This window comes from Pseudopodoces humilis, chromosome 24, assembly GCF_049639895.1.
Source record: "Pseudopodoces humilis isolate 2021_Gansu_Grassland_sample_001 chromosome 24, ASM4963989v1, whole genome shotgun sequence".
Lineage (NCBI taxonomy): Eukaryota > Metazoa > Chordata > Aves > Passeriformes > Paridae > Pseudopodoces > Pseudopodoces humilis.
The window spans coordinates 1,132,326-1,145,357 of NC_142223.1; the positions used below are offsets into that span (position 1 = coordinate 1,132,326).

The following is a 13,032-nucleotide window of genomic DNA, read 5'->3' on the forward strand; positions in this document are numbered from 1 at the left end:
ACTCAAAATATCAGATTAACACCAGCTCCTCACATCCCTTTCCAACTCAAAATATCAGATTAACACCAGCACCTCACCTCCCTTTCCAAATCAGAATTCAGATTAACACCAGCTCCTCACCTCCCTTTCCAACTCAAATGATCACTGTCACAAGGTTTGATTTTGTAGCACTGAAGGTTTTGTTACTGAAATGAAGATTAATGAGACACGTTTTATTGTCATTCACTGCTCACTGGCACTTTGTTTGAATTCTTCCCACAAAAGTTTCAGGGAATGGAGGTTTCAAAGGTGATTTGAGGCCAGGAGGAAATGCTGAATGACCATGAAATGCTGGGGAAAATCAGCCTTGTTTTATGATCTCAGGGGCCTCTAAAAATATATTTGTAGTGGGGAAGCTCCAGCCTGATGGTCTCAGTGTGAGTTTATTTTAGGAAAGAAGGGAAGAGCTTGTTCTGGACCAGACACGGTGGGCTGGACCCTTAAAACTGCTGGGTCCATTTCTTCATGTGAAAAACACACAAAACTCTACAGGGAGCAAAGTGGGAGGATGGATCTGCCAAGTGCTTGAGATCCTGATGAGAAACAAGAGAGAAGGAGGGAAAAATGGAGATGCTGAAATCCCTTGGGCTCACCCTGGAAGCACAGGCAGAGCAATCTGGTGTCCCTGTGTGTACACAGACAAAACTTTGGTGTGCAGATAAGGGTGTGAAATGTGCTCTGAAAGGCTCTGACAACGTTCAGCTCTCCCCAGGGGAACACAGGGAAGGTTTTTCCTCACCAAGAGTGACACAGCTCACCTGGGGCAGTGCTCTGCAATCGCTCACGTTGCAGGGCCATGCACAATCTGTCCTAACAGAGCACCAAAAAGCGCTGAGCAGTTACACCCAATAAATTATATGCCAGGAAATAAATCCTGACTCGTGTGATTTTCAATTTTCTCCATTTTTTTTTCCTTCCCCCTTTTGTTGATGTGAAGGATGGGTGCTCTGTGTGCTGTTAAACTTGTACAAAGGTAACACACACCTCGTTTGTGGGACACCACACCTTCTTGTAGACCTCAGCCACAGGCAGATCCAGACTGATGATCTTGTTGTTCACCAAAAGCTGAAAGAGACACAAGAACAAGTCAAGAACAAGCTCAGGTTGTTACATCACCACCCCAAGCTGCCCAAAACCAGCATCCCACAGGTCTGTGCAAGAAACCCCCACCTCCAGAGATCCTCACCTCCATCCCGCTGTCGTCCTCCAGCAGAGCCACCAGGTCACAGTCCTGGCAGATCTTGTTCTTGATGTCCCTCATGAGAGGCCCGATGCCAGGCTCGTTGCTGCTGTAGGGATTCCCTGGCATCCTGCCCTGCAGGAAATCTTCCTGCTGGGGATCTTTCTCCAGGGTGACAAAGAACTCGGTGACTTCGTTCTCCTCCTGAGGAGCAGCAGCAGCAGGGACACAGTAAATGAGTTTTTCCCTAACCACGCTCCCATTCCTGAGTTTTTATTGGGAAAATGTTCCTGAAGCTTCAGTCCTGTCCCCCCCACTGGTGCATGCCACACTCAAGAGGATGGCCAGGATCATTCAGTAACCAAATTCCTCAGGGAATTTGAACAGTGTATCCCCAAAATGGGATACACTGGAATCCAGTGGTGAATCGTGACTGCAGACACTGCTGCTCCTGGGAAAAAGGAACCACATCCAGGGCTGCTGGAGGTGGTTGGTGGTGGCTCTCCTCCCCACCTGGAGCACTGCACACAGCTGTGGTGCTCTCAGCAGCAGCAGAACACGTGGGATTGTTGGAGCCAAGTGCACAGGAGGTGCTCAGGGCAGCCTCTGGAGCCAGACTGGGAGAGTTGGGAATGTTGGGGAGGAGAAGGTGGTGTGGAGACCCCAGAGGAACTGGAGTGACAGGACAAGGGGGAATGGGTTCAAACTGAAGGAGGGGAAATTCAGGTCAGATACTGGGAAGAAATTCTTGCCCAGAGCAGCTCCTGGATCCCTGGCAGTGCCCAAGGCCAGGCTGGGCAGGGCTTGGAGCACCCTGGATGATGCAAAGTGTCACTGCCATGGCAGAGAGCGGGACTGGATGATCCCTGAATCCCTTCCCAAAGCATTGCAGGGCTCTGTGCAGACCCTGGCCCACTCACAGGGTAGATGATGCTGCAGAGCCTCTCGAAGATGAACACTGGGGTCCTGTAGTCGTCGAGGCTGTAACGCTTGGCAGTCTCTATGCACACAGCCATGAATGCCTTGGTCTCTGACTCTGTGCCTGCCAAGAAAAGGAAGCTTTAAAAATCCCTGGAGTCAATTTGATAGGTTCCACTTTAACTCAGCACACGCAGTAAATCCTCCTGTGGTCAGCCCCACACTTTGGTGCTCTCCTCTTCCTGCGAATCCTCTCTGTGAAAGGTGGAAGGTATTTATTGGTGGGGTTACTGGGAAAGCCTCTGCATGGCTGGGCAGCACTAAAACAGCCCCATAAAAATCAGGAGGCTGAGAATCCTGCAAAATGAGACTAGGAACACTCTTCAACTGCTCTGTGCCAACAGAAAACAACTGCAAGCCATAAACCCCCCTGAACTCCAGCAAAGCTCTTTGTGTGGCTGCTCTGCTTTTCCATCTTGGTTCATCCCAAGGCTGGGTTCATGGAGCACAGGTGGTTTTTTACCTGTTGTCATGTCCTCCAGCATCTCCAGCAGCATGTCCTGGGTCTCATCAATGAGCTTTGTCCTCTGCACCACCAGCTTCCTCAGGCACAGGTACCCATTGAGCACCGTGCCCACCAGCCGGCTCTTGAAGTGCCTTTTGATGGACTCCACCTCCACAAAGGAAGAGAGAAGACCTGGAAAACCACAGGAATTCGCAAAGTGGGAGAGAATTTCATTTCTAAACTTCCTAGCAGCGAGTAGGGCTGCAAACAGGATCATAGAAATGGCTTGCTCCAGCTCCCATCAGCCTGTGGTTCAAAGCTCACTCCTGTGATCTGAGTGGTTGGAGGCAAAAGCCTTGGCCTGGCCTGTAAATTTTAACACATGAAAAACAGTTTGGGAATGAGGAAAGGGCTTAAGGAATTTCCTGCGTGCTCAGTACAAAATTCTGCACTCTTTGGCGTTTTTCTGTCGCAAGCTACTCCAAAAGCAGATGATTGCTGCTCTTGTCACACCTCTGATGATGAGAAATGACTTATCAGTGACATCACCAAACTGGGCACTCCTACAACAAAGTAAAGAATCAGCAAACACAAGGATTCTTTCCCATGACACAACGACCAACATGCTGCCTCTTGCAGGAAGCCAGGCTTTATGGATTCACCCACTAATGGCTGAAGAATGTAAAAGAGGATACACAAAAAAAACCAATGAGCTAGTTCATGAGGTATTTCCATTTCCAACCAATTTCTGTAAAAGGGTATACACCCTAGAAGATGAAAAAAAGCTCCCACAGAACTTAGGGAGGTAGGAACAATGGGTAGGAATAAAGCAGCAGTGTTTACAGTGGTGCCAGGGACTGTACTGTGTAATAAAGTGGAATGATGAAGCTTGCCTGGAATGTTACCACTAAACTAAAAACTCTCACAGACCAAAAAAAAAAAAAATATGGAAAAATCCATTTAGAGATTAAGTGCTAAATCAATGGCAAAACCCCAGTTTTTCATTCTGACAATGGCAACACAACCGAATGAGACCTCTCTGGAATTCTGCTGTCAGAGAGCAGTGATCACCCAGGCCCACTCAATACCTGTGAGACTCTTCAGGGCATATCCCTGCTGCAAATCCGTGCTGAGTGTTGCTTCCTCCAAGGCCAGCAAACGAGCTATTTCCTGGAAATAATCAACAGCCTGTTAGGCCAAGACCCTGCACTGCCAGGATTGGAGTGTCTGACACAGGAACTCAGCACAGAAACTGAGCCAGGCACAGAGAAAGCACAGCTGTGGCAGCAGGGAGGGAAGGGGGAAAGGAAACTGCCACAAATATCCCTTAATTTTCTCCCTGCATCTTCCTGCTTGGCTCTAGAGGCCCTCCAGGAGGACTCAGAGCCACCTCTGATGTGGAGAGTGTCACCTCACACCGCTCTGAGCGCTGCAAGCTCAGTGTGCTGCTTCTCAAAGGTTCTAATTCCCATTTCTCCAGCGCTGGCAGCACACCTGGCCCTTCCCTGTCCCTGCACAACAGCTTCCAGCTCTCACTGCTGCCAAGGCAGTGCAGCAATATTCACAATTTTAATTACATATTTATATTTACAATGCCAGAGCAGTTAATTCGAGTGCTGAGGGATTCTCCAGCTGGGGTTAAGCCCCCCGTGGCTCCCTCTGTTCAGAGGTCACTAAAGTGTGAACTGGAGAAGCCCAGCAGGGCACTGAGCAAAGGGATGGGATTTAAAGCCAAGCTAACAGGTAATTTCCTGCTCACCAATCCGTACCTTCGTGATGAGGCTGCCAATGTAGGGCAGAACCCCTCTGGCTGCCAGGTAGACCTTCCAGTGGGCAGGTTTGATGAGCTTCTGATACAGGGCCAGGTACTCAGCAGCACACTCCCCAGCAATGCTCAGCTCATCCAGGTAGCTGTGACAGGGAAACACAAGCTGACAACCCCTCCACAGCAACAAGAAAGCATTCTCCAGCTTAAGGACACTGTGGAAAGGAAGAAAAAGCCTCCAGAAATCCATCCTCCCTCTCCTTGCTATAAATCTCCTTGCATCACTGATACTCGTTACCTGCTGGATAAATCAGTGTTTGTCCCGAGAAGGAGCTGACTGTGCATGAGCTGGGGTAAGTTATGTCACAGCAGCTGGAAGAGAGTTTTCACTGTTATTCTGGCACTGAAGAGGCAGGAGAAGTGTTGGCCACACAGCTCAAGAGCTGATCCTTACCTCTGGAAAAAGCACAGACTGCAGGAGCTCCTTGCCAGGCAGCAAACCCCAAATCTCCCTAAATCTACACCCTCCCAGCTAATCGAGTTTAAAAAACCATCCAGCTCCAACAGACCCCTGAACAGCAGCAAACAAGGGAGAGGTGTGAGAAAAGCTGCAAGGAGGGAGAGGTTCTGATGGGAACTGAAGACAAATAGTGGTGGAGCTGTGGAATACCTGGTGAGGAGATCCAGGACCTGCTGCTTCCTGCTGGGGATGGTGGCCAGGGCCTCCACGATGGTGCAGGCAGCCTGCCTGGCAGCCTGGGTGGCGGGAGTGAACAGCACCTGGGGCAGGAAAAGCTGGGTCAGAACCATGGGAACAGATGAACTTGGGACAGCTCACAAGGAGGGACAACATCAGGGCTGATCAGGGCAGCGTTTTCGTGCTCTGTGACAACTCCTGCTCTGCTCAAAGTGTTGAAATGGTGTGGGTGACCAGCTAAAACACCACACACAACAAGCAAAGCTTTGCTCCACGACTGTCCTGGTATGGACTTGGTGGTTGGGTTCTTTTTCCCCCTGAACTGAACTTGGTGAGGGAGAGGCAGTTTTTTTTCTCTCGTTTGGTCTTGGTTGTTTATTCTTTTCTTATCAGCATTACAAGGTACAAGGAGCTATGTGCATTAAGATAGAAAGGTGCAAAATGGATAACAAAGATCTTCTTCAAGGTTTTTTATATGTCCATTTACCCAATTAACAGATGCCAACTCAATTATTTTTCTTAATGACCCAACACCTGTGTGCTGCACTGTGGAATTTTCTATCCAATTTCATTTATTACCACCCAAAATCCTCTGGAAGAAGAAGATGAAGAAGGAAAAGAGACAACACCCTAAATCCTCCATCTGTCCTCTAAACCAGTTTAAACTCCAAACTTGAACTTTTTCACCCACTGACATAAGAAACTCTCTAATTTACACACTCACACTTTTAGCTTTTCTATTTAACAGCTGTTTACAGGATGTTATATATAGATGAAATATAGATGAAATACAGATGAAATTAGATGAAATTCAGCACTTTCTTGGATGTCAGAGATAAAGGCACACTCTCTGTGCCTGTGACTCCAACACAGGAGTGCAGCTCATCATGCAGGCAGGAGCACCCAAAGGTTCTGAGGTTAAGAACCCACAGACTCCCAAATAAACATTTGATGCTGCATTTCTACGAGAACACTGCTGCAAACCTGACTTGCAGCGAGTCCCAGCCTTCCCCCTGCACAGGAGCTGCAGCAAAGCAGCCTCAGTGTGTGACTGAGCTGCCCCAGAGCTGTTCCCACCTTTACCTGTCGCAGCCAATTGTTGTGTCCCAGCTTGAGGTCCAGAGGACAAGTCCTCTTCCCACGGCGACTCATGAACTGCTTCCACTTCCAGACGTATTTTTCTGACAAGTAGAGCTGGTGAAGCTCAGCTTTGCTGGGAGTTTTCCCGTTGGCATCTGCACCTGCAATGTTGAGCAGAGCCCAGGGGAAGTGTCAGCAGTCAGGAACTGCAAACTGCCAGAGTTATTTTTGTTTTCTTACTGGGACCTGCCAAACTCCAGCTGGGAAGCTGAGTGCTTCCATCCCCTGCTGCTGCTGTCTGCGCTCCTGTGTGGAGCCATGCTCAATTCCAAGCCTCATGCAAATCCCAGAACCTCTCTCAAGGAATTCCATCAGCTTTCCAGCTGGCTGGGATCGATTTAAATAAGCAACAAGTTCCATTTTTTACACTCCCTGACTCTCTTCAGGCACAGAGAGTTTTCTGCTTGGGGTTTGAGCCTGGAAAAGTCAGTGCTGCAACTCCAAGGACTGAATGCGAGGGTGGGATCAGCTGCCACAGGACAGAAGCCAACACAAGAAGCACATCTCCTATTAAATCTGGGCACACACGTGTCCCTGCACAGAAATGCACCAGGTCACAGGCACAGGGGTTACCTCTGGCAGGGAGACACTTCTTCCAAGCTTCATATGATGCTTTGGGGTCCCTCTTCAGCCACAGCTGAGCCTGGGCATGGATTTCGTTGCTGTAAGGCTTGACAGTGGTGAGAGCATCCATGGGCACATCCTAACAAAATAAAAAAAAGCTCTGTGATTCTTCAGACAGCCACAGCCTGCTGCCAAAGAGCAGCTCCTGAGGTGAATCACTGGGTAAACGCAGCTCCTGGACAGCAGCAGGGTAATAAAGCGTGTGTTAATGGTGAACTAAGGGAGACGTTCCAGTTCCTACTGAAATATCAGTAAACCCATCTCTGACATCCATCTGTGATTACCAGACAGGCAGATCAAAGCAGAAAAACACCTACTCTCCTGCAAATCTGCTCCTGAATTAAAATCAATAGCAGTCAATCAATATATTTGAATGAGAACAGTAGCTGTGTATTTAAAAATCTGAGACAGGAGTACTTGATTATATCAAATTTAGGTACTTGATTCTACAAAGCAGCACCAAAAAGCCTACCCAAAATAACCAAGCTGTGGCTTTGAAGCAGCTCTTTCCCCATGCCTCAGATCCGAGGGGAAAAGAGCAAACCCTGAAGAAGAGTTGTGGTCAAAGTCACCAAAAAGCCAGTGAAAACCAGAGAGCAGCCATCTGTAATTTACAGTGTGTGAAGCCCAGAGCCACAGGGCTTGTGCTTCCCTAGGAACAGTGACCAGGAACAGCAAGTCCTGGCTTCCTCACAAATTCCTCACTCAGAGGGGGCTTTCCTGATGCCTTTTGGAGCTCCCTAAAAACAGAGGCCAGGAAAAATTAAGGGAATAAAAAGCAAAACTGCTTTTTATTTATTTACTGAAGGGCCTCAGGTGCGTTTTGGGCAGACAAAGCCCCCCAGGGGCTGCACCCAAAATGTTCCAGACTCCAATCAGCAAATTCCCAGCCTTTTGCTCAGCCTGTGAGGCAGCACCTTGTTTTTCTTGCTGGTTGGAGCGGGTGGCTTGATGAGCTTCTGAAGGATGCGCAGGCACATGAGGGTGATGTTCTCCACAACCACCGGAGTCTTGATGTTCACTGCCATCAGGAAGAGGCTGAGAGCTGAAAGCAGACAGGGATGTGTGAGAGCTGGACACGAATCCACAGCTCCAGACAGCACTTGAAAGGGCTTTAGAGGTGGAAATCCTCCTGTATTTGCACAGGAGAATGAGGCTGGGGCTGGGTGTCTGCACTCACCGCAGCGCAGCCGCAGCTCCCAGCAGCTGTCCTCCTTGGAGATGGAGTCTGTCAGCAGCAGCATCTCATACTGGAGGCTGCTCGCCTGCAACACAGAGAGCTCTCAAAACACACACACACCTCAGTGAATTCAGTCCCGTGCACACTCAGGAGCTGCTGGAGAGGAACGAGCAAAGCCAGGGCAGGAACTTCAGCGAGTGCCTGTACACAGAATTCTGTGCTGTGCTCTGACATTTGTCATTTCCTATCCAGACTCAATTCTTTTTCTTACAAACATGAGAGAGAAGATGCAGTGATCAGAACACACCAGCAGTGCAGAGAGGCAGAACAAAGAAAGAGGAAAACACTGGAGTCTCTCACCAAGTCTGGATTTGCCCAGTGTCCCTTCAGAGCCGCAGAAACCTTCCCAATGATTAAGTCATTCATTTGCTGTGTGGCCTCTGGATTGTCCCTGGTTCCAGGAGGAAAAAGACAACATTGTTATGCTCTGCTTGGACTAAAAAGCTCAGGGATTTTCAAGCTGTTTGAAAACAAATGCACAAAGAGCTGGAGGTCACGCTTTGCTGGTGGCACCCATGGCAGGAGCTGGGACTGAGGGTCCAACCCAGACCACTCTGTGATTCCAACTTCCCCCGTGAAGCTTTCCCTTCCTGATGCCTTTTGGAGCTCCCTGAAAACAGAGGCCAGGCGAAATTAAGGGAATAAAAAGCAAAACTGGTTTTTATTTATTTACTGAAGAGCCTCAGGTGCGTTTTGGGCAGACGAAGCCCCCCAGGGGCTGCACCCAAAATGTTCCACGGCTCACTTTGGCTTTTCACACTTGTGTGAGTTTGGTCCATTGGCACATTGGGGGTTAATCCTGCAATTCCAGCTGCAGGTAATGAAGTCATTTAGCCCAAGTTTGCTGTCCCCAGCTCCCTTTTGTTTCCATTTCTGGGGCTCTGAGGCAGTGAGGTGTCCTCGATTGCCAGCCCTGGAGAGGAATTTTGTCTGCCCAAAGCGGGAGCGCAGCGGCTGACACCGTGTGTGGAGTTCAGAGCTCTAAAGAACTCCAGGATTACAAATCCACGAAAAAACAGAAAATCCAAAATCCTGAGGCACTGATCCCAGAGCAGCTCTCACCTGGTCAGGAGGCACATGAGCTGCCGCACCTCCTCGCGCATGGCGGCCGCGCCGCGCCGCAGGTTGTAGTCAAACAGCTCCCGGATCAGCCCCTGGGCCACCAGGATGTGGCGGATGGCTCCGTTGGTGGCCAGAGCCCTCAGCAGGGTGATGCAGTGCTCGGTGACGGCCGAGGCGCAGCCGTAGCACTTGGTGGACGAGGTGTGGCCGCAGCCCAGCACGGACAGGGCGCGGTACTGGCTGGCGGTGAAGGTGGGCAGCGCCGAGCTCCGCGACGATTTGGTGGCCGCCTCGCGCTGCTGCAGGTCGTACTCCAGCAGCTCCTTGCGGGAGGCAAACACTTTCTGGGAACACAGAGGAGGAACTGTCAGCCACAAAACCACGCCCTGGGTTGTTTTTGGGGTTGTTTGGGGTTGTTTGGGCTGTGTGTTTTGTGGAGAAGGAATTTTTTTTAAACAAGCGTTTCCAAACTTGGAATGCTTCATGGTAAATCCATGAGGAACACCAGCCTCATTCCCAGTTATCCATGAGGAACACCAGCCTCATTCCCAGTTATCCATGAGGAACACCAGCCTCATTCCCAGTTATCCATGAGGAACACCAGCCTCATTCCCAGTTATCCATGAGGAACACCAGCCTCATTCCCAGTTATCCATGAGGAACACCAGCCTCATTCCCAGTTATCCATGAGGAACACCAGCCTCACTTCCAGTTATCCATGAGGGAATGCCAGCCTCATTCCCAGTTATCCATGAGGAAACACCAGCCTCACTCCCAGTTATCCATGAGGAACACCAGCCTCACTCCCAGTTATCCATGAGGAACACCAGCCTCACTCCCAGTTATCCATGAGGGAATGCCAGCCTCATTCCCAGTTATCCATGAGGAAACACCAGCCTCATTCCCAGTTATCCATGAGGGAATGCCAGCCTCATTCCCAGTTATCCATGAGGGAATGCCAGCCTCATTCCCAGTTATCCATGAGGAAACACCAGCCTCATTCCCAGTTATCCATGAGGAACACCAGCCTCATTCCCAGTTATCCATGAGGAACACCAGCCTCATTCCCAGTTATCCATGAGGAACACCAGCCTCACTCCCAGTTATCCATGAGGAACACCAGCCTCATTCCCAGTTATCCATGAGGAAACACCAGCCTCACTCCCAGTTATCCTCCCCACCTGCAATGTAACACTGGGAATGTAATAAATCCACACCATTAATTACTGGGAATGTGACAAATCCACACCATTAATTACTGGGAATGTGACAAATCCACACCATTAATTACTGGGAATGTGACAAATCCACACCATTAATTACTGGGAATGTGACAAATCCATACCATTAATTACTGGGAATGTGACAAATCCATACCATTAATACTGGCAGAGCAAGTCAGAGTAATTTATTCTTTATAGAAAAGCAAAATATATTCAATATGCTTAAATATCACAGCCAAAAGGACATTTATGATGTAGCAGGCTTTCCAGTGTTTATGTGACTTGTTGAACAGAAATAAATACATTTAATTTATAAAACTCTTCTGTAGGTCACCTTTTAGACTGGTGTGTTTTCAAACATGCAAAAATTCAATTCTCTTTAATTAACCATCTGTTCAGTCTCCTGCTCTTCATGATGTAGCTGCTGAGAAAACCAGTTTCACAAGCTAGCTGAAATTTTAGTAATTAATACGCAGCTTTTAGAAATTATTATTATTTCCCTGAAAACATGCAGCTGATCACCTGTTGTTAATGACATTAAATGAAGAATGGGAACATCTTGGGGTTTTTTCTCCTAATAAACAGCTGACCCAAATCCAAACCAAAGCAGCTGTACCTGGATGATTTTGGAAAGCTCATCGAAGGAGTTCTTGCAGTCCCCACAGTACTCCTGGGCTAACTGCAGGATGTACCTGTTGACGCTGGCTGAGGTAGAACTGATGCCTCCACTGCTGCCAGACTCATCCTGGAACGGGGGGAAAGCAAAGAGGAATCCCAAATGGGGGCTCCACACTGAAATAACAACTGCAGAGCAGCAGCTGAGTGCCTTGGGCAGAGTCCAGGCCGGTGTGTCCCCAGCCTGGGGGTCTGGATCTCGTTACCTGGGGTTTTTCAGGGGCTGCCTCGTTCACTTTGCACAGGAGGTTCTCCAGCTGTGGCCGGTGTCCCATCAGCTGGTGGTACACCCTGTCAGCCTTGTCCAGCAGGGTGTTGATGTTTGTCACTGCCTGCCCAGGGAAAAGGAAACTCTTATTTCATATGCAGAACTACGCCCACCGAGCTCCAAATCTTCTCTTTTGCTTTTCTTTGGTGGGGAAAATAAAAATAAATCGCTAAATGATGACCCTGCAGCCTGGCTCTGCCCTGGGAAACACTCTGGTGACACTTCACTGAGCACACCCTGTGACATTACACCGAGCACACCGATCCTCTGCGACAGCACAAGGGAGTGCAGAGGGTTCCTCATTCACCAGCAGTGCTCCTCAGGTGGGATGGGAATCAAACAGAAAAACCCAAATCCAAGCAAGACCCAACGCCAAAACCCAAATGCCAAAGCAAAGAAATGCAGTCAGCTCCTAAGTGAGGCACTGAACGATGACTTTTGAGGAACTCTCTGCTGCAGCAAGACCCAAACCCAGAATTCACCAGGCAGTGAGGAGCCTTGGAGGAGCACAGATTTTGTCAGGGGATGGATCCCTGCAGAGTGGCCCAGAGCTGCAGTATCCCTCTCCTGCCTGCCCCACCTTCTTGCGATCCTCCTCGTTCTCGATGGGGTCCACGGCGCAGCAGGGCTTGGCGTAGAGCATGAAGTCGAAGCGGGCGTATTTACAGAAGCCACAGGCGTTGCACAGGAAAGGATCCTTCTCATCATAATTGATGGACCTGGGAGGAAGGCAGCAGCTCAAAACCTGCAGCTGGAGGCAGCTGAGGCAATGAAACAAACTGGATGGACTCGGCTAAGAGAGGTGGGTGACATCTGAAACATCTCGGTGACCAGAGATGTTTAATCAAAACCTACGGATCCGGCAGCACAAGTCCTCACAGCAGTGCCACGTTCTGGCTGGAAAAAGCAGGGAACAGAAATTGTTCCTAACAATTCTACTTTAATGGCAGTAATTCTCAGTAGAAATCCAGGCTGGGGCACTGAGGAGAACACAGGTAAAGGAATTGTTCTGGTTTGTAGGGTCTGGGCTTTGCTGTGGGACTGACTGCAGCACTTCTTACCCCACTGGGCAGCAGACAGAAACTGATTTATAACTCCCACAGCTCCAGAAGGGATGTGGAAACCCTTCCACACACCAGCAATCGCCAGGAAAGAGCCTCCTACACACCTCAAATCCCATGAGGATCAGAGAGGAAAATGGGACAACAATAAGGGGAAAGAGATATCAGATAAGGGGACAAAAGTGACAAAAGAGAAGGGTCTCTAAGGCAGCAGTGGAAGTGTGAATAGCACACAATAAATCACCCCTGAGCCTGCTCTGAATGAGGAGAACACAACAAAAGCCATGAATAGAACTGCCTGTCCAGCCAGAGATCCTGGGGGAAGCCCTGCAATCCCAGAGCTGAGCTCCAGCCTCCAGCCCAAGAAGAACCTGCTCCTGGGAATTCTGTGGTGTGAACCTGGAGGATGTGAAACTCCAGCTGGCTGAGCACTGTGCTCCCAGGCTGCCTTTGTTAGCCTGCATTACATTAAATCCCTGTAAGCCTGTTTTATACTTCCCCACTAATTTGATTGTGTGCTTTTTATTAAGCAGAATGGGGGATTTACGTGGCAGGGGGTGTGGGGCACCCGGGAGGGCTCTGGGGGACACAAACACCTCCACTTGTGGCACTGCTGCGTGCTCTGGGGACACTGG

At 49.3% G+C, this 13,032-nt stretch overlaps 1 protein-coding gene across 6 annotated transcripts in view; it reads right to left on the reverse strand.

Moving 5' to 3' along the window:
• The window catches only part of UBR4 (ubiquitin protein ligase E3 component n-recognin 4), an 88,706-nt gene that overhangs the window by 18,513 nt on the left and 57,161 nt on the right, over positions 1-13,032 (reverse strand). For all 6 annotated transcript variants that reach the window (XM_088066480.1, XM_088066479.1, XM_088066478.1 and 3 more), the window contains 16 exons: positions 11,917-12,055; positions 11,275-11,400; positions 11,010-11,138; positions 9,171-9,514; positions 8,409-8,499; positions 8,049-8,133; positions 7,786-7,913; positions 6,818-6,947; positions 6,188-6,345; positions 5,078-5,187; positions 4,412-4,553; positions 3,731-3,812; positions 2,661-2,834; positions 2,140-2,261; positions 1,226-1,423; positions 1,024-1,104 (listed from right to left, as the gene is read on the reverse strand). In XM_088066480.1, coding sequence (XP_087922606.1) covers positions 1,024-1,104; positions 1,226-1,423; positions 2,140-2,261; positions 2,661-2,834; positions 3,731-3,812; positions 4,412-4,553; positions 5,078-5,187; positions 6,188-6,345; positions 6,818-6,947; positions 7,786-7,913; positions 8,049-8,133; positions 8,409-8,499; positions 9,171-9,514; positions 11,010-11,138; positions 11,275-11,400; positions 11,917-12,055 — 2,239 coding nt within the window. The remainder of the gene's footprint in view (positions 1-1,023; positions 1,105-1,225; positions 1,424-2,139; positions 2,262-2,660; positions 2,835-3,730; positions 3,813-4,411; positions 4,554-5,077; positions 5,188-6,187; positions 6,346-6,817; positions 6,948-7,785; positions 7,914-8,048; positions 8,134-8,408; positions 8,500-9,170; positions 9,515-11,009; positions 11,139-11,274; positions 11,401-11,916; positions 12,056-13,032) is intronic.